At 44.6% G+C, this 21,678-nt stretch overlaps 1 protein-coding gene across 1 annotated transcript in view; it reads left to right on the top strand.

Annotated features, from left to right (window-relative positions):
- Positions 1 to 1,868: 1,868 nt before the first annotated feature.
- SNTB2 (syntrophin beta 2) overlaps positions 1,869 to 21,678 on the top strand; it is a 285,109-nt gene continuing 265,299 nt past the window's right edge. The window contains exon 1 of the mRNA XM_086945768.1: positions 1,869 to 2,450. Coding sequence (XP_086801894.1) covers positions 1,979 to 2,450 — 472 coding nt within the window. The 5' untranslated portion in view covers positions 1,869 to 1,978. The remainder of the gene's footprint in view (positions 2,451 to 21,678) is intronic.

Genomic DNA, 21,678 nt, shown 5'->3' with positions numbered 1-21,678 from the left:
ACTCCTATTGACTTTGCTGGCTGCCGTCCCTTTTGATGTACTTTTGGGCTTTTTTCTTTGCAGTAATGTTCTTCAGCACCCCCTGTGTGGGGATATATGGCGGAATGTCGCCTGTTCCTTTATTCTCCTTAGTTTTTTTTTTTCCTCTCTTTCTTCTGCTTAAAACCTTGCAAAATCCAAATAAAAATTTTACAAAAAAAAAAAAACCCAATAATAAAACGGATTTTAAACTGTTTAATTATTGTTTTATTTTAATCCCCCTGGACCCCCCCAGGACTCTGACGAGTCTTGGGGCGGGTCGAGGGGGATGACACTGTGGTGGGGGATTGGTAGTGCCCTTCCTTGTCCCTTCTCTGAGCATGAGGGTTTGGCCGGCCGTTTCAGGACTTTCTCCAGCCCCAGCTGCATTGCTGTGACTGAAGAAAGCAGGCACAGGCTCCCAGTCTGCCTGGGAGCGCAAAGTCCAAGGGCTCAGACCAATCCCGACGCTGCTTTCATACAGCGGTATGATTGGCCGCAGTGCATACTGGGAGCCTGTGCCCAGAAGAGCGGGATGCGGCAGACGGCGGCAGTGATCAGGTAAGTAACTTTTTTAATTATTATTATTTTGTACCCTGAACCCCCCAACCCCCCCCCCCCTTCCCCAGCTCCCTCCTCCTGCCCGCCCCACCACTTTTGCAGGGGCCAGGCCACTCCTGGCAGTACCTCAATCACAGCATGATCAGCGGAAGGACACCAATCAAGCTGATGCAATTAGAACTTGGTCCATGCTCCAGCAGAAAGTACAGGAAATTGAGCCAGCACATGCAGACCAATTAGAAGGCAGCAAATAAGAGTGACAATGAAGTCAGCAAATGTTAAGCAAATGGCAGGTTGCAGGTCCCTTGTTCAGTGCTTAATTTGAGCCGCTGCTTTCCTGTGCTTTGCACCAGCACCTTATTGTCAGCACCTGGGCTATGACAGTCTGCCACATGGTGGCGGTGTCCTGCTAATTTGGGTTTAAACACAACAACAGCAGTTTATTTGTTCAATTTACATTAACAATGACTAACACCTGCCTCCCAAGCCATTCTTCTGGCTTTGAGGGCATAGAATAGTCTGACTTGTCACACTTGTAGGAGTGTGAAGGTTAGTAGCTGTGTATGTATTGTCATTGACAGCGCTGGCATGGGTTATGTGAGGTGCAAGTTGCAATTACCTCGCGACGAGAACCCTGACACTTATCCTTTTTCAAATTAAGCACTGCCCTTGTTGTATATAATATTTCTCGCACTTGCTATGGCAGGCAAGACCTAAAAAAGAAACCGTACTCAGGGTAGGAAATCATTAGCAGCCAAAGGGTTGATAGAATTGAAACTTTCCTTCTTGTGAACTAGGAAATGTTATATCTTACACACCTATCTTAAGATGTAATAAGTAGTCCATCCACCGTGCCTCTGGCTATGAAGCACAGCGTATAATTAGTCTGCTCTTTCTTTTCATGAAAGAAATGAGTAGTCTTTCTTCTGTATAATAAAGTTTGGGTTACGTTTTCGTCCTTCATCTCTGTTCCCCAAGTACGAGCATTATTTTTTGGTTCGTCCTTTCTTTGTGTTCATGGGGAGCGGGGTTACTTGTCACCAGCTAGTGCTCCGCCTCTTCATGAATATTGATGATAAGGCGGGGCAGACTTGTACTGTACTAGTGGAAATGGAAATGCTTAAAGGACTTTCACCTCCTCATGAATAATGATGATTAAGGGGTGGGCTGGACGAATACTGTGTGGGTCACGTGCAGCCACCATGTCTCCTCCAAAGCAGCTACACCATGCTATGAATAATGGATATAGAAACATCTCATGAATAATGAATATGGTAGAGGGCGGGGCTCTGAGGGCTTCCGCGTGTCTCCGCTGAGGTGCCAGAGCAGCTCTGTGGGAGCTGCCGGCAGGAGGCGGAGCGCTCGGCTCTGGCGGGAGTCAGACCCTGAGCCGCTGGCCATGGCCGTGTGGACCCGTGCTTCCAAGCAGGGCCTCCTGGAGCTGCTGCTGCGGGAGCGCTGGGTGAGAGTGCTGGCTGAGCTGAGTGGGGACACCCTAGCACTTTCCGCCGAGCCGGGCTCCGAGGGGCAGGGACTGTCTAATGGCACGGAAGGGAGTCCCGGGGGCGCCCCCGGCAGCCCTGGGCGCGTCCCGGGGAGCCCTGGGCGGGGAGCGGATAACTCTCCCGTCCGCACCGTGCGGGTCCTCAAGCAGGAGTCCGGCGGGCTGGGCATCAGCATCAAGGGCGGGCGCGAGAACCGCATGCCTATCCTGATATCCAAAATCTTCCCGGGACTGGCGGCGGAGCAGAGCCACGCGCTGAGCGTGGGCGATGCCATCCTGGCCGTCAACGGCTGCGACCTCCGCGAGGCCACCCATGACCAAGCCGTGCAGGCTCTCAAGCGGGCCGGGAAGGAAGTGACCCTAGAAGGTAAGAGAGAGGGGACGGCTCCGGATTGTGAGAGTTAAAAAAGTGTGAGATGGCCTGAGATCTCAAAGTTAAGGGACATTGAAGGCGAAGGTCGTGAGGCAGATAGACTCAGACTGCACTAGAGAAAGAAATAAACTGGCACCCGTAAACTAAGTGGAAACTCGCCGTCCTTGGAGAGGCTGCAGGCTAGCAATTTATAGGGTATGGGATTTGAAGGACAGAGAGCGGATGGCGAAAGCTGTTACATAGTTACCTGACAGCTGTCAGCGTGAGTGTGGCCAGCACTTCGTTGAAGTTTGGAAGGGGTCTGCCTAACCATGTCTTGTCATTGCCGATGTCCTCGCGGACTTGAGCAACTATTCCGTTTTTTAAAAAAAAAACTTCATTTTTGCTAACTACACGGCGATCCTTGCTCGGTCGTTAAAACTGTCGTGTCTCTTTATCTCCAGGCTTAACTTGATTTATTTTTTGTACCAGTACTGCACCTGTCCTATTTTTTTTCTGTGCTCTATGCCTCATTTTAGTTACTTTGTCCTAAACAGTTATGTTTTCTAACTTTAGCGTCACTACTCTGCCTTCAGAAACACCTCATATTTAAATTTGGGTAGACGTTACCCATTTTTATGTAATTTATTAATCAGTCACCATAGGATGTCCCTAATATTTGGTATATTCTTAACACGCCCACCGACCCGCCCCCTTCAGCCCCCCATCCCACCACCAAATAAAAACTAATTCTGACTATAATGGCTTTCTTAAATCATGCCGAGGACATGTACGTTCAGTTTTGATTTATGGAGTCACCAGACTGGCAGTTACGCTGTATAAATAAATGATTGCTAGTAATGGTATTGCTAGTACCATCAGAAGACTAGACCAAATAATCACAGGGGCTCCAGGAGGAACAGCATAACCTTAAAAGTGTCTTACCAGAAGCACCCGGTTATTTACAGTATTTAACCTATGCGTAACTGTTCAGATCTTTTGTAATCTGAGGATTGCCTGCTGGCACTGCATGGGACAGCGGAGAGAGGATGTCATGCTGGGTGGCAATATGTGGAAGGAGGAACAGCTGAAAAAGATACCAATGACAGGCCCATCAGTCAAAAGGGGCCAGTTTCCCCTTTATTTTTAAGCCATTATTAGCTGTTTTGCCCCTCTCCTGACCCGTGGGTTGGGCAAGGCTCATTGACATGTCTCACAATTCACGATCTGCTGCAGATCGTATCCCCAAGTTAATTTAGTGGTTTATCTCGATAGTCTCTCATATTACTGATCACCCTCCACTGTTTGTGACAGGCTCAGTGTGTTTTTAAATGTCAGTTTCAGTTTTCCCGAAAGTATCCCATCCTTGTACTGATAAAACGGTGTGCTGTGAAGTCTTGAATCGTGATTTGTCAGTGTGGACTACTTTAGTTTTGATACACAGGCCTCTCTTATTTCCCATTCTTCCATCCAACGAGGGATTAATCTGATGCACAGCAGCAGAACTACTTCAAGTGAGATCTCCAGGTCAAATGCTGGTCATTTTTTTGCAAAACGTTAGTTTGTGTCAAATTCAAATTAGCATATCTCCAGATTCACTAAAGGAGTAGAAGCCATGAATAAAGCACTGAACACGAAAACGTCAATGAAACTGGACATTGAACAACTGTGTACGTTAATGTTTGTCTACGTGTGTGTGTGCGTATATATATATTATACTTTTTACAATCAATATTTTTTCAATTCCTACTTAACTGACAACCTTCCATTTGAAGAAATGTACACCAATGAATTGACTGATACTAACCCACGTTAAAGTGCCATGAACCAGAAGAAATGGTGGTGTTTAGGGTGTATAAAACAGCTATTACCCACCAGCAACCAAACTCTGTCCAGTTTCGGGATTTGGTAAACAGTGCATTTTGCAAATTTCTGTACAAAGTCCTCTTAGTCCAACCAATTCCTTTGACTCAGAGACACTTTTAAAATATGGCGGTGCTGCCTTCCTTTTCCCACACCGCGCACACTTATTCTGTTTTTTTCTTAGCAATAGTGGAATCGTATTTCTGTGCTTCTTGGTCTGGAATGTCCATTGAAGTTGTTGCTAATAGCTCAGAATGCCAACGCTACCCCCTCCCAAACCACTTTGAGGCTCATTACCCCTCTCCTTATGCAGAATTGCTCAAGTAACATTTTGCTAAGTAGGAATGCTTTTCCACAGGATTTTGTAGATTTCGTTAATTCAAATTTAATAAATCTTGATTTATCAGGATTTTTCATTTTATGGTATAAACCCATTGTTTTACATGTGTATGTTACATTTAGATGTGCAGCACATTCAGTGTCTTGCAGCAAACACGTGTAAGTTACACCGATCTGCTTAATTCACACAACCTGCCAACCTACATAAACATACTTTCATGTTGGAAGAAACTAGGATCTGTGAATAGTATTCACTAAGGAAAGCTCACTGACACCTATCGGTGCATATACTACTCATGGTGGCGTAGGCACCTCTACCCATGTTTGTGACAGCCAGTAGTCATCACATTTACACATAATATCTATGGCAAATACATCCCACTCCTGGAAATGGCTGGTGTAACTGGAGTTGATTTACTCCGGAATGAATTGCCTAAACGTTATAAGCCTGATTTAGACTTTGGTAGATGGATTAAGTGCAGTTGCAGTGGCAGAGTACTTAACTGCCACCATGCTGAGGATTCTATGTCTGCCAAATTTAGAGAGGACTGCCGGTCTAGCGAATATCTCCTGCATTCCCACAAACCGCTGTCACCACTGTGGTTGCTGTAAAGGCTTTTGAAAGTTTGCCAGGCAGTTGCAACGTAGTACTCTGTCCACCGAACTCTAAATCGGTACTCTGTGTGTGTCTTTACACCTCTGTCATGCTCTTTGAATCTGGAGTAATGTTGGCCATGGTAAATGGCATCTGCTTCCAGTTGCAGCTGTTGAAATCAGATGTATTTGTCAAATAATTCCATGTAAATTAGCTCTGGAACTCTACTTTGCAGGCACTAGTATGTTGAATACAGTTGTACATTCCATTAGTGTCCTGTTCATATCTTGCATGCTCTCTTGTATGCATTATATAACAACCTAAAACAGTTAACATGGAATGTATTGCAATGGGGGTGGGCGTTCCAGAGACAACTGAGGGTGGTTGGTTATGGAATTGACTTTCATAGATGAGATTAAGGAAGTGAATTAACTAGGTATGTGGAAAGTAAAGATCCAGTGGTCAGTTAGGAAGATGGCGATGAAGGTCAAGGTATGTGACATGACGCTGATTAGTTAGGTTGGGCAGGTGTAAGTGAGGGAATAAATCCTGAAAGCTGGTCTGATGAAGGTTGTGACTGCAAGACCAGAAACAAACCATGAGGGATCAGAGGTGCCAAGGGGTGTTGTCTGTGGAATGTAAGAATCTGGTCTTTAAGCTTTCATGCGACCATTTCTGGTAATGAGATATTTGGATCTGTCTAAAAGCTCTGCTGTCGGTGATCACCCTAGATCAAACCTACATTGTGATCTTTCATCTTGAAGGTGGGGGCTCCGGCAGAAGACATAGATTACAAAACAAATCATATCACTCAATTAAAATATGCACTAAAACTATCAACTTGCAATAAAATAATACTATTGAAAAGTTGACATAGCATAACTCCTGCACATTCTAAGTTTCAGCAGTGCTGGTTTTCCGTAGCATACACAACCTCCACCTCTTTCCCCTTCCGTAGAATGGAGAAGCATTGCCATCTATAGTTTATTTGGATGAGTCTTAAGTGTTACCGTCTAAACCCCAAATAGCGGAGGCAAAACAGTAGGCAGTGCATTGCTCCTTCAGTTCCTCCCAATCCACTGTTGCACATGACTGAATAATCATGTTCACCGTACCAGCTCGATGGCTACCATCCATCCATCTCGAGTACGATGTTGATGGAGATGGGTTTTTAAATACAAGCACAGCAGTGACCCCCGAAGAAGGGCCCATGAGCGGCCCGAAATGCATTGGGTTTTTTATATGAAATAAAGACTGCTTGCGTTGAACGTTGCATTATCCATATTCTTACGGAAGGCCTGGATTGGCACAGTCTGAATATTAGAAAACTGAAAATTGGCAGTTTTGTTTGGTTTGTGGATTTGGATTAAACAGTGAAAAACAATGATTCAAGAATAAGAAAAAAGATTACGGTGAAAAGTTGGAATACATAAAGAAATGGTTAAAAGTTTGGTGAAAACATGCACGCCAGGGGCGGCATGAAGCTGTGCAAATGGTTTTTTGGGGCTACATGTAGTCCCATCACTTAAAAGTACATTTTGACTAATGGCAGTGGGGCAAATGCCTAACAACCGTTCTGCACGCAATTGGAAATAAAGGAAAGATAAAAATGGAGAAGAAAAGAAACGTTAAAAAAGGTGTGCATCCCTTCACTATTGAATACCATCCAAAAGAAGCACATTCAGTCTGGGCTCCTGCAATGCAGTGTGCTCTATGCCACCCCATGATAGAGAACTTGTGCATACTAATCGAAGCCAAAGAAGACAATTTTAATGTGGTGCCCAATCTTTAATGCAGATCTAAGCTTCCATGAACAAACTGTGTTGTCTAACCCAGGATTCCAACTCGTTTGGTATGTTGACCAACAGAATACATTTTGAGCCCCCTTTGTCCACCACTATCTTTGTGGTACGTGATCATGTGGGAGCCATAAACTCCCTGAAATGATGCAGATATAATTTTTTTTTAAATTGTATATTATGGGTGTGTAGTTTTGCTCATTAATATTCATGATTCATTGTTATGGCTTAACCCACTTACCATCGCCAGGCACAAAGTAGCACTGGCAAATATAATGTCTTTGAGAGGATATAACTCGTTAGTATTAATTTGTTGTGTGAGTCCTGCCTATTATTTTTTTTAGTCAGCATTGGGAGGTCCATTGTTTAATTTGACAGTGTGTTACTTTCAGGGGCAGTCTTGGTTCATTGATATTTTGTGATGCAACACAAGGTGTGAGTTCTGCTCATTCCTATTTTACATAGTGTGGGGTTCTCATAGGTGATCATAATATACTTTGAGGCTGAAGTCCCTTTGTGAATGTTGATAAAGGTAGCACACATTATGACACGATTTCGAGTCTTACCCCGGGACGGGGCAGCTTTGTATTAGACTTTGTTCATGTACACGCTGTATGGACCAGACAGCGATACCTCCGTAGCACGCCACAGACCATTATTGGGATTACTATTGTTTAACTAAGGCAGTGCCAGCCCCCATAACCTTCTTTGTCAGTCCACGTTTTCGATATTTGCATAAGACTGTGGACACAGTTCTCCAATTACATGGCCTCCTGGCTCTTTCAGAAGTCTGGATAACTTTATACATGCTGACATTGCAGATTGATTATTGGACAAGGCTTCTAACGCCTGCATTCTAATAGATGTTTAGGTTTAGTGGAAATGTCTTGTTTATTGTGCTGTGGGTGGATAACTTGGTGCCTGAGTGGGCTGTGCAGAGGGCTTTACCAGTTTGCTTCTGTATCTCCTAGATCACAGCCATTGTCTGTTTCCTGGCAGATGAAGCAAGTTATTGCTTCATTTGTAGGGTGTCTGAGTTATTAGATATGCAAGTGTGCAGGTCAGTACAATGTAAACCAACTTCAATTACTTCCTCGAGGAATATAGTTAATTTGCTCTTCAACTCATTTCACAATATTACTGGTTTATCAAGAATCAGAAAGACCTCCATTCCTTTTATCAACCTCAATAAAGGTTACTACATGCTGTCTAATTCCTCTTTATCAATCAACAAGCAGGTATATAGCAAACAAAGTGGACACATACATCTAAAAACACATAGACAACAACAGACAAACAAAAAACCGTAAAAACTGTACATTGGTAATAGCATGACTTCTGTCTCACAGAATGAACAACTTACCGTCTTCTCTATACCGCCTTTGGTTCTCCATCATATAAATTATATAATGGTAAAGAGCAATTTATTGTTCGATGTTTAGATCTCTTCAATATATTTAACAGATGTTCGGAAGGACAACTGTATCCCGCTATTAGTCAACATTGCTGTAAGCAAAGATATAACAGTAATTAGTCAATCCACATTGTACCAATAATGCATTGCAATTAGATGTACAGCATAGCAATTAACTTATACACAAAATAAAATTTTAGTTTACAAAACAAAGTTTATTTTCAAAGTTATCAGTAACAATGTCACTTATACATTATAGGGCTCCCAGTTTTATGGTTATATATATATATATATATATATATATATATATATATATATATATATATATATATATATATATATATATATATATTAACCTTTCCGTCTGCATTTATCCATATTCTAATTTTTTGTGCATCTTATTGGTATTTATCCATATTCATTTTGTTTTGAGACTATACGGAGTCCTAAAATAGTATATTTCCACATTTATTAAACTGATAAACATGCACTCATACTTTGCTGCCTGTCACGTTTTAGCAAATTAAGCAGCCAAATATAGCAAAACACCACACACACCTTCAGGTAAATATGAGCATTATAATACTAAAATGTTACCATACACCTGCATTTAGGGAAATCTCAACCTATTTCCCATGCTGTCTATCTGCACGAAAAATAGCATGGAGAGTCACCCACAAGAAGCACACTTTTCTGCATTTTTCCGCTTTTAAAAATAAATACAGACAGGAAACGCTTTTTCTTTCTGTAAAAATCCATAAAAATGGAAAACCGGGAGCCTCAATTATAAAACAGTTCTTACCCATCTTAAAATAGTTCACGTTATTCAAACTCCAGTGTTTAATTGATTTATAATTGGCATATCGTTAGGTCGCTCGGCATCCAAAGTTTAGGAATTTGACTATGTTCATTACAAATATCCTTAGTTTACATTTTAGAAGAATGCCTTTTAGCTAGACCGATATTTGACGATTAATATATGGTATTATCATGAATAAGTATGATGATCTATATAGAATTTTCGGATACCGTGGGGTACTTCCTCAAAAAATGTTGTCAGTTATTAATTTGGTCATTTGCCTGATATTTGACAAGAGAAACCTCCATTACAACGCATGTCCCTCAATGACCAGCACCTTCGCTGAGGTACACACATGGCAGTGTTAGAACAGTAATTTTCGTTGTAATGGAATATGTGTTGTAATGGCTTGTGTTGTAATGGAAGCCTTGTTGTATTGACCACATTGTAAGGGTATGCGGTGTAATAGTTTTCGTTGTAATGTCATACATTCATTTGACAAACCAATGTACAATATAAGTATGAAGCTGTGTATCTGAGAAGATAGGATATTGAGTTTTCAATTGTAAAGATATATATACTCAAACATTTGTGTATTCTGTTTTAAGATCAAATGATTTGCGATTTCAATTTTGTTACTTTGTGCTGTGGAACAGGAGCCCATATTATCATCGATGCCCAGGCTGCTGGCGCAAGACGCCTCTTAGTTCCCATTCTGAATAATTACCAAAATAAGGAGACGGGCGCTGGAAGCAGGAATCAAGGACAGAGTTTAATTCTCATGAGGAGAGCCTGTCATGTCAGACACGAAACAAGGTGCCATCGGGAGGTGCTCTAACAAGTGAGCTGAGACTGTCTTTTATACTTTACAAAACACTTGGCATTACGGTCACAGCATTGTGAAACAAAGAAAAGACAACCCCATAATCCTCGTGTCAATCCTACCCCACATGTGTTCACAATAGGGACCCTTGACCTGCTGATAAGAGAGGGGGCAATGACGCAGCTGAATGTTCCGCTGATTATTAGGATGTGTGCGCCTGATCGTAGCCCAGGGGGTGGGGAGGCCAGGATCAATAGTGGGTCCTTTGAAGAGGAGTGACTCCATACAATAAAGGGCAGTAAACAGTGTCTCCCGGCTTAGGCGATGGCCTCGGACATGTGTGGACAGTCCATCGCGGAGGGAGGGTTTGCTAACAGAGGGGTTATTCATGAAAGGAAAGGAGGTGTTGGTCAGGCGCGGCCGTGACTCCCAAGGACAGGGTCTTGCAGAGGAGGAAGGTTTATGACTTATCCATGTGAGGGAGAAGGAGGGGGTCAGGGTGCGCGCAGGGTCAGAGTCGCACAGAGAGAGAGAGAGGTCTTATGACCCGTACATGAGAGAACAGGGGCAGTCAGATACAGCTGGGGGGCTATGTCAGCTGAGGCGAAGGATGCTTCTTCAAGAGGGAAATGGGGGGGGTGCCTGGGTCAAGCAGGAGGGTTGCCTTTCATAGCAGGGTCGCGCAGAGTGCTGGGTTTCATGGTCTATGCATGTGAGAGTGGGAGGGGGGTGCTCAAATGCGCGCAGGAGGGAAGCCAGTGATTCTAATGAGTGGGCAAGAGGCCAAGGTGCCTAAAATGGCTGTCATGTACATATGGGCACGGGCTTTTACTGGCGGAGTGATACGGTCAATATTTCAGGGTATACGTGGTGCCTACAGGGAGGGGGACGGGAGAGGGCAAATGAACGCTGCTTATGTACATCAATTTTTCTATTTTCCACAGTCGCCCCTTTTTACATAACAGAGTTCATTTTTCTAATTGATGGGGGTATATATAAACAACAAAGTTCATTTTCCTATCCCTCCTAGTTAAGGGGCGTACATATAAACATGTGGTTGATGAAATAGCATTTGTCAATACTAACATATTGCACAAAAATCATGAACAGTTGATGTGATGGGCAGAATGCAGCACATAGGAAATTGCATTTGTCGAGTTCCTATCATTTCAAAAGCACTACATAGCATAAATGTTTCTGACTTAAAAATGTGACCAATGAACATTTTGACCAAGTAGTTGAGGGCGGAATTCAGTTCAATATACAAAGTCTCTTCGTCACAGTGTCTTTTAGCAGTGAGCCATCACTGGTAGGCTCTAGTCCGTGTCCTTTCGTTGGCGCTGTTGAGCACCGGCGGTGGAGCTATAGGTCCAGCTCGGTTCTATCCTTGCGCGTTGCAGGGTGCGGTCAGTCCTCTGCTGTTAGACCACAGTCCTGTTCCCTAAACAATCCGTTTAGCGGCGCCTTATGCTCGGCACCTATATTTCCGTGGCAACACCCTATTCCCACCTGAATGCCGTTCTTCCTTTTGGCGTGAAGTCACATGGAAAAGAGGGTGTGTGTTGTTCAAACAGTCGATAGGAGAGGGGAGGAGTTGGGTCAGAGTTCCTGGGACACACAAAAGAGACCAAGGGAGCAAAGGATAACAAGCAGGCAGGCCCATCAATCGGGCCCAAAGAAGGGGGACGGAGACTCCAGGCACACGTGGGTTAGCAGACGGAGGGCTTCAGGGCAGCCCGTCAAGTTTCATTTTCCACGTTTGAAATTGCTGTCTCGTCCCGCATCTTGTTGCTCTGCAGCTCCACCTTTGGTCGAGGTCACACGTGTCTCAAGATCTGCAGCCAGGCTGTACGTCACATCCGACCCTTCTCCTTCGGTGGTCGTGAATCTTTGAATAGGTACAAAACAAGCTTTTAGAGAACTGGCAGACGAAGACATTTATGCATGCGAGTTCCTCCCTTAATCCTACGCATTTGGGAGATACGCTCATCGGTCACAGTCAGAGGTCTATTACCAAGCAGTGCATATGTCGGCATTCCTACTGAGTTCATGCCAAGTTTACTCATCGTCCTATTTATAACTCAAGTGAGGACAAACAAGATTCCCATCAACTGTGCATTTCATCATATTCAACATTTCGGAACATTTCCCTTCAAGGCTGGCTAACCTTTTCAAACAGGGCGGGGGCGCTATCATCGAGAGTCAGGTAAAACAGGGGTTTCTCGAGGGACGACAGTTACTCATGGTCATCATGTTTATATCCGGGACAGCAGCTGGGGTCTATCAAATGGGGCGGGGATGCTTCGGGCGCTCGCGCTTGGGTGCAAAAGGGGGGGGTGGGGCAATCTGGGCATTGGGGGTCAATCTAGACGTTGGTGTTCGTCTCTGATGAACAGAAAAATAAGGTGCCATTGACATACAGTTCCCCTATAAAAGGCCAAATTGGGGGACCTTAGTCGTCTTACCTGTCCTTTCCTTCTCAGCCAATTCGAGTTCATTCATTTTTGCAGAAAGGAGAGGTAGTAATATGGCGAGATACAATCATTTTAGTTTCGGTCAATTTCGCTGAACACCTTCGCGTTCAATAAGTATCCAATCAGACTGGTGCCAGTGAGGCACGATTTTACCATAAAAAGGAAGAGGAAATAGGGAGACTCTCAGAGAGTGAGAGTCGTCCGCAATCTAAACGAGCCATTTGGTACACGTATGACATGTAGAGAGAGAGATAGAGACAGACAGACAGAGACAGAGACAGACATATATAGGAAAAAGGGAGAAAGATAGAGAAAGAGAGAGACGTGTACAAAAATGGGTCATTTAGTGCGTTCACAACACAGAACAACAGGGGGTCAGGTAACGGAGAGACGCAAACAAAGGGAGAACATAAACCCCTACAGCACATACACACGAACTCAGACAGAGGAAGACAGTACATGTATTACATATATATAAGACATTTCACGACAAAACACAAAACAACAGTTGGCCAACAAAATCTATTTTTTCTTATCCTTCATGTCTTTACTATCCTATTTATCTTCGTGCTTAGTTCTTTTTACCTTTCCCTCCTTTTCCCTCTCGCTTGTTATTTCTGCGAGCGTTCTCAATTGCCAATACTTACACCTCGGTCAGTCGATCTGAAATTAACCTGGTTGCGCTATTTACCCATGGTTGGATCTTAAACCATTTTTCAGTTCCTTCCTTTGGTGGGAAGCTCTCCAGGCTGAGGCAACGGCAAGTATTGATCGGGAGAACAGTCGGACAGCTTGGCTAGATCTATAAGAGTGTGAGAAGGGGGGGGCAGTGCATTTTGAACATCAGCAACATTTCTATCTTCCCAGACGGGTGGTGCCGTGGTAACCCTTACCTACACACTTTTCTCTGTCCTTTCCCTACCTAGTCAAACGTCTAGTTACATTATCTAACGTGTCATTTCGAGTCAATTTTCGTCATACAGTACCCGTCAAATTTCTATGTCAGTCCATCCTCCCAGTCTCTATGTTCTAAGGAGGAACAGTCATGTTTACGTCTACGTCTTTAGAAAAACTTATCGTCATAAGGACTATGTGCATATTCCTTCCTTCCTTTTTCGTCGGTGGTTCGATCATCGCTCTCCCATACTTCAGCCGACGTTCTGACGTGACCTGCAGAAGAGTGGAGAAAGAAGGGGTGGGGGAGGGTGCGGCATTCAAAACACATCAGCGCGCATAAATCCGAAAATGTTTTTACCTACCGCATACTCGACCTATCTCCACGTACTGCATTTCTTCACCATCTCGGCGTTTAAGCCCAGAGGCACCAGTAATGTCAGACATATAACCATTAATGATCTGGGTATCTACATGAGTTACTTGGTCACAACCCCTCTGGTTGGGGGCAAGGGTAGCGGTCAGGTGGCATTTCTGTGGTGTCGATTTAAGTGCGTCTAAAGCATTTTCCCAGCCGCCTGTGACACATAATACAGTTTGCTAAATATCTGGTCCTTTTTAACCTTCAACTTTCATCATACTTATTCTTCGCTCATCGTAGTAAAACATCCAAAACTCATTAATGCAACTGCTACAACCATGCTTTCTTTTTCAAAATACTTTTAATAAAGAGGGTTGATGTATAAATACAGGCCTATAACCCAGTGGACCGGCCACGGAGCGGATCGGAACTGTACGTCAGAAGAACGAAGTTGGTGGCAGTTCATTGCATAAAGTGCAGCAGTGCAAACAAATCGTATCAAACTTCCCTACAGAGCAAGCATGATGCATGTCAAGAATTCAGTTTTAATTAATTCATAAATTCATTATCCAATACTCATTCTTTATCTAAATTACACCAATTCATTTCCCAAATCATAATCTGTACCCACCCTAAGTCAGTTCATTGTCCAAACACATACTCAATATCCTTCATATCTACTTTCATTATCCAAAAACTGCATATATATATCTCGGGACAAAAAGCTGCGCAATCAGGGTGCAACAAGGTTTATTTGAAAAGTCTCATTTTGTGTTGGCGCCATTTTGGGTGGGGTCAGGCTGGTTCCAGCACAGTCAGAATGTCTCCAATGACTCGTGGTTGGACCAGAACCTTCCGTTGGTAGTTCAAAAAGTTTTGCACAATGTGGTAACAGTCTAACAACAGTCAAAGAGTGGGGAGGGCGGCAACAATTTTCCTACCGGGTCATTCTGGTGTTCCTCCGGAACTGAACAAGTCTGTGCCGTGGCTGCATTTTAGCCATTTCCAAACTGAGGCTGGTGCCGGCAGGAGTGCACCGATGTCGCGGTTCCAGTGAGGGGGGCGGGGGCGCCCATGCGGAGGGATCGGGGTGCCCCCCGGCTCTCATAGAATCTTCAAGGTTGAGGAGAGAAGGCATGGGGTGCGTGCCCGTCCTGGGCAAAAGACCGCTTTTCGATGTTGACCCTCTTTAAGTAAGAGCATTGGGGTGTCGCTGGAAGCCTCCACCTGGAGGGAGGTGGGGGAGGCTCGTTCGCGTCACCTCCCCCTTCCAGCGACCCCGCGCCGTTCCTCGGCTCCGTCGCTTCGATATTGGCCGTGCTGGCTATTGAAGATGGGGGGGGGGGGGTGGTCGGCGGCTGAGGCAAGACAGCCCCCCCCCCTTCCTTTTTGACAGGTGGCGGGACTACCTCCAACTCTCCAGGAGTGGACATGTGGCGGGGCTACTTGCGCTTGTCCAGACGTCGGCATGTGGCGGGACTACCTGTAACTATCCAGGCGTTGGGTGTAGTTGCGGCCATTATAGCACAAAGAAATGCCGCCATCCTCGCTTTGGCTTCGACCTTCGACGAAAGCCGGATCGGGAGAGAGAGAGGGGTGGTCGGTGGCCGAGGCAAGACAGCCCCCTCTCTCCCCGCGGCCTGCAGGGCGGCAGAAGAGGGAAAGGTGGAGAGGTCCTTATTATTCTTTGGGCCGCCTGCCCACCAGCATCTCCTACTGACCGCGGCCAGGCGAGCCCCGCATGCCTCGAGGCCTCGCCCTCCGGATGGGCGTAACCGCGGACCTGTTGCACTTCGGGAGCTTCCGGAATGGGGGTAGGTACCTATTGATTTGTATCTATTTCATGTGACCGTTATTTGGGCGTGGTGGGCAATGAGGCAGACATGTTTGGGGCAGGAATAGGCAACGGAACCTAGCTACCTCGTGGCTGTCTTGGTGTCAAGCTTGTCTTCCCTCGCCATTTTTATGTTTCTTATTGCGGGTTATTTCTAACGTTTCTTATTTTATTTTTAGCGAAGTTGATAACTCATCAGTGGCCTACTGATTTTGCTCAACTCTTTTCCTTGTATTTTTATGCCATAACCTATTATAAGCTATAGCGACTAGTCCACACTTAATGAACATGTCCTTATTAGGTGTGCCCTCCAGTGGAGCTGGATGGTTCATCTCTAATAAGCGGTCCGGGCTAAACAGGCTTCCAACCAGTGGGGAGAAGATAGGCATGACGGATTACAACGGGGACAAAGGTCTGCATTACCTATCTTATCACAGCGGGCAAAGACTAGGCAGAATATTTCTATTCTCCGTTGTTTGGCGGCGGTGAATACCTCAAAAGAACCAATATCGAACAATCAATGTTCGGTCAATCAAACAATCAGTGGGGAGAATAAGTGGGCACGAAAAGTTATCGTTACCTACTCTTTCTCTACCTGCAAAGAGAGACCTTGTTCTTCCCTGTTTGCAGACAAAGAATCTCCAGACAATAATCCATGAACGACAGTCCGGGAAACAGTGGGGGAGGAAGATAGGCACGACAGATTACAATGGGGACAAAAGTCTGCGTTACCTATCCTTCACTGCTTGCAAAGGGAGAGCCTGTTGTTTTCTCCGTTTGCAGACGGTGAATCTCCAGAGGTTTCAACAAAGCGTAATACTAGTATTATCCAACAAACAATCATTTCACAATTTGTCGCATTTATGCGACCTTACCCGGACCGGACCGTGTGGGCAGTTCTTCGCCTTCCTCCTTCCAGCGCCCGATCGTTCTCTTACTCCATGATTTTACCGCAGCAGTCCTGTGGGATTCCAGTCAGGACAGTAGGTCACTCAAGAGAGGTCCGTTCAGAATAGGTGAAGTTCATTCAATCGGCAGCCGGACGAGGGCCCTCTCAAGGCAGGTATACTCCGATCATTTAGATGTTCACCTCATCGTCTGGATCTCTCTCTTACTGGACCTTATGTCACTGATGGACCCCGCGTTGGGACGCCAATTGTGGAACAGGAGCCCATATTATCATCGATGCCCAGGCTGCTGGCGCAAGACGCCTCTTAGTTCCCATTCTGAATAATTACCAAAATAAAGAGACGGGCGCTGGAAGCAGGAATCAAGAACAGAGTTTAATTCTCATGAGGAGAGCCTGTCATGTCAGACACGAAACAAGGTGCCATCGGGAGGTGCTCTAACAAGTGAGCTGAGACTCTGTCTTTTATACTTTACAAAACACTTGGCATTACGGTCACAGCATTGTGAAACAAAGAAAAGACAACCCCATAATCCTCGTGTCAATCCTACCCCACATGTGTTCACAATAGGGACCCTTGACCTGCTGATAAGAGAGGGGGCAATGACGCAGCTGAATGTTCCGCTGATTATTAGGATGTGTGCGCCTGATCGTAGCCCAGGGGGTGGGGAGGCCAGGATCAATAGTGGGTCCTTTGAAGAGGAGTGACTCCATACAATAAAGGGCAGTAAACAGTGTCTCCCGGCTTAGGCGATGGCCTCGGACATGTGTGGACAGTCCATCGCGGAGGGAGGGTTTGCTAACAGAGGGGTTATTCATGAAAGGAAAGGAGGTGTTGGTCAGGCGCGGCCGTGACTCCCAAGGACAGGGTCTTGCAGAGGAGGAAGGTTTATGACTTATCTATGTGAGGGAGAAGGAGGGGGTCAGGGTGCGCGCAGGGTCAGAGTCGCACAGAGAGAGAGAGAGGTCTTATGACCCGTACATGAGAGAACAGGGGCAGTCAGATACAGCTGGGGGGCTATGTCAGCTGAGGCGAAGGATGCTTCTTCAAGAGGGAAATGGGGGGGGTGCCTGGGTCAAGCAGGAGGGTTGCCTTTCATAGCAAGGTCGCGCAGAGTGCTGGGTTTCATGGTCTATGCATGTGAGAGTGGGAGGGGGGTGCTCAAATGCGCGCAGGAGGGAAGCCAGTGATTCTAATGAGTGGGCAAGAGGCCAAGGTGCCTAAAATGGCTGTCATGTACATATGGGCACGGGCTTTTACTGGCGGAGTGATACGGTCAATATTTCAGGGTATACGTGGTGCCTACAGGGAGGGGGACGGGAGAGGGCAAATGAACGCTGCTTATGTACATCAATTTTTCTATTTTCCACAGTGCACTTTAATCAAAGGGTGAAGGAAATGAAAACATTATTTGCCCATGACCCATAAATTATATTTAATTAAGCGGACATCTTATGTGAAAGTACATGATACTATTGAGGGCAAAAGCCAATAGGATGAAATGTGAAGTGTTTCTACAATGTATATTGATTTTAGAATAGATACAACTTTGCCGGTCAGCTAAATTATTCAATGACATAATTAAGATGGGTTAAAAGAAACACTTATCTTAATTATCTTAGATTGAATGCTAATGAAAAATTTTAACATTTGAATAATTTGTGTAATTTTGGATCAAGCGTTACTTGATTCACAATGTTTTTCTTCTATGTCCATGATAACAACAAACTTGTTTCTGGGGGGCGTTGGGTATTACACTCCAACATGACAAAGACCGGCCCGGCCGAAACCAGTTATTTTTGTTATTGCATGATAAACACTTGTGTACTGGAGCGGTGTGCCCATTCCTTCGTTTGTTGGACAGGATTTTGCATGAAAGAATTGGGAGGCTCCTGCCGCCACATGCACGTAAAGGCAGGTTTACGGCATCTTCCGGCGCATATATATAATTGCCATGGATCATCATGGGGCCATCTCTGGTGATTGAGCTTTAGGCAAAGTTTTTGTCATGGAGTAATATAGAGTAAGAGTCTCTATTCGTTATTCATAAAGACAGATCCAGGTTTGTTTTCACAAATTCCTTTTGAGGTGAGAGATTCTGTGTTGTAAGGAAGGATGAACAATTGTTGTGTGCCAATTCAATTTTAGGAGAACTAATATCTTCTGAGTTCCTTCCAGTTTCATCACCCCCTAACAATCCAACCACATTCTAGATCTTCTCCATTGTTTACACTGGCTCTCTATATCCTGGTTTTACTCACAAATTTGCCTGTCGTGCAAATTTCAGAACTCTGTACATTGGTGAATGTTGTGTGTGCTTGCTGTTTATTGCAAACTTCTGTTGCTCATAAGTCGATGTTTGCTGTCCATGGTACGTGTCTGCTCAGTGGGGCATGTATTGCATCTCTAATGACTTGTGTCCGTCAAAGTAGTATTCTCGTTGTTTATTGCTGTTGTCCATGGTTGGTCACTTCTCAATAGCGCTTGCTTCACTCTGTCCCAACCAGTGATCTGAGTTAGTAAAGTAATTTGTATAATATCCGCACTGAATTTACTCTGGTGCAGGTTCCTCTCATTTGGCTTTATAATGTCTATCCCATTGTTGAACTTGGCTCACCAAAGTTTCTGATGAGTTGTGCATGGTAGTACTCTGGTATTTATGCTGTCTCTGGCTGTGCATAATGTCCTCCACCAGCCTATTATTGTACTCTGATCTACGATGTTTATGATGTAATGGGCATGGCAGAGTTTTTCTTTTTGTTCTACTTTTCATCATCACTTATTGCTACCAGGCACTGGTTGTTTGGCTAGGCATGTGGAGGCTCATCGTGTGTTTTCCATGACACACCACTGTTCATGCCACTTCATATCCTTGATGTGGTTGTGCTCATGGGCGCTCAATGTGTTTTCCCTGGCTTCTCTCTGTTCTTTGTCTGTCTTATCTATTGTGTGTGACGTGGACACTGGTCGTGCCAAACTTCAGACCTTCATTGTGCATTGTTCATGGCGCCATTTTGTCGTACCTATGGTGTGGCTGTACTGGAGGCTGTTCGTTGTGTGTGTTGTCCAAGACGCTGCTTTATTCACTGCTCTGTTTTTTTTTTACTTCACTGATCTATCTGTGGTGGTTCTATGCCCATCGATGTACACCACGTGTACCTGTGGCAGTGTGAGGTTCATTCATGATATATGCAAAACTCTTTTGGGTCATTAGATGCCCATCGTGTGCAGTCAAGAATTAAGGGGTAGTTTCTACTGCTTTTAGCAGGGAATGGGGGAGTGAAGAAACAGTCCTCTTGGGGATGCCCCGATCAACCCTGAGACTTATACATGGCCTTGGACTTAAGAAAAAGAATACACTATAGTGCAGCCCTGAACGAGTCTTGTAGCTTCGTGTTCTGTGTTTGGAAGGGTGCAGACTCTCTTCCAGCAGAGATATTTTAGTAGCTGTCCGGAAGAGACTCTAAAAATTCTATTTTTCTTTGAGTGGCCCACAGCATTGCCATTCACCTGTTTACTTACCTCCTCTACTGAAGTTCCATGTCTGAAGCAGGTTTCTGAGGTAAATGTTTCACTACTTCTATCTTGAAACGTAACATTTTATAGAACTTGATGCAGAATCTGTTTGTATTTTTCTTTTTAAAAGTGACATGTCCCTCACTGTGATAATTGGCGGTCTATTACAGTGTACGTCGCTCAGGAAGTGTGTGGGCCATATGGCGGAATCGGAGCCCGGAACTGGAAGTTGACCTCCGGGACTCCCATCTAAAGGCGTGCTCATTACTCGCGCGTGTTTTCTTTCTGTAGACATTTTATGGGCTGCCATCTGTCTCTGGGTGCATGAATGCAGCCTTCTAAATGTTTTATTTTTATCCTTCGGGAATAGTTGGGTTTGTAATAAAAAGTATGTTAGAGGAGTGGAGAGCTGTATGTAGACTATAGGACGCAAAATGCAGACATTGTTGGATTGCAAAACATAGCAAGTAAAGACAGAAACCTCTATGCCTTTAGAAGAGAGCCGAACAACTTATATTTTGTTCCCACCATTAGGAATATGATTACATTTTTTTTCCCTTGAAAACATTTGGCCAGATAATGAGTTATGCCTTGCATGTGCAGCCAGCACGCCATGAGCCAAGCCAAAGAGTTTGAGGGTGATCGTACTCATAAGAACTTTTTTCAAAGCCCTCTTCTCGATTATAGCACATCATGTATATCCCTTGCAAATTGGAGTGCTTTCCATTTATTGCTCTTCTATTATTCTTGTATATGTAAGCAAGAGTTCTAGAGCGATACCTCTATTATTACACTTCTTTCCACTTTTCAATTAGAATGAATTGAACTAGTGCTTTGTGACCGGTCGCTCATCTACTTCCTAATCTGGATTCCACCTGAAGGCTGATCATATCTGAGCTCTGGTGAGTTCCTGCCCCTGAGTATTTCATCTTGTCCCTTACTCAGACATATGGTGTATTTGCTCTCTGAACTCTTATCCACCACTTCCTTTTAAACTTCGCCCATATGTCTCTGGAAGCGGTCTTTAGACTTTTGATTTCAGAGCACAGATCCTGCATGGCGTGGGATAGGGCAGAGGTTACATTGTGAGGCAGCACATTTATTAAATGACTTTGAGCCCCCAAGACCCCCACCTCCCAAAAAAAAACCACTGACACAAATTGTTCAGTACTGCATCAGGGATGTGTCTTTGGGTCATATTGATTTTTTTATTCCCCCCCCCCCCCCCCCCCCCCCCCCCCCCCCAAATCAGGCACCGCACTATTTTGTGAGTTTTCAGTTCAGCATGTGAGGGATGTTTGGAATGTGCATGTGCACTTGATGTTTAGTTCTGTTAGGCCTAAAACATGTACTGATAAACATCTGGGTATTTTCTGGTGAGGTTGCAGTGCAACCTATCTATGTTGTTTATCAGTTTTGCAGTGAACTATGAGGTCTTCAATCCTTCGTGCATTAAGTAACATGCATTGGCAATATATCTTGCAGCTGTTGGCTTTGCAAATTGCTTTTTAGCCATGTTGTAGAGCAGTGCTTTTCAAAAAGGGTTATGACGCGGCCAGTGCTGTTTGCGTCATAACATGTTTTCCTTATGACAGGTTAAAAAAGGCTATGATGCGGATGGGTA

The sequence above is a fragment of the Lissotriton vulgaris genome, chromosome 12, assembly GCF_964263255.1.
Source record: "Lissotriton vulgaris chromosome 12, aLisVul1.2, whole genome shotgun sequence".
Taxonomy (NCBI): domain Eukaryota; kingdom Metazoa; phylum Chordata; class Amphibia; order Caudata; family Salamandridae; genus Lissotriton; species Lissotriton vulgaris.
Note: the sequence above shows the minus strand (reverse complement) of the source record. Positions and strands in the feature narration are given on the sequence as shown.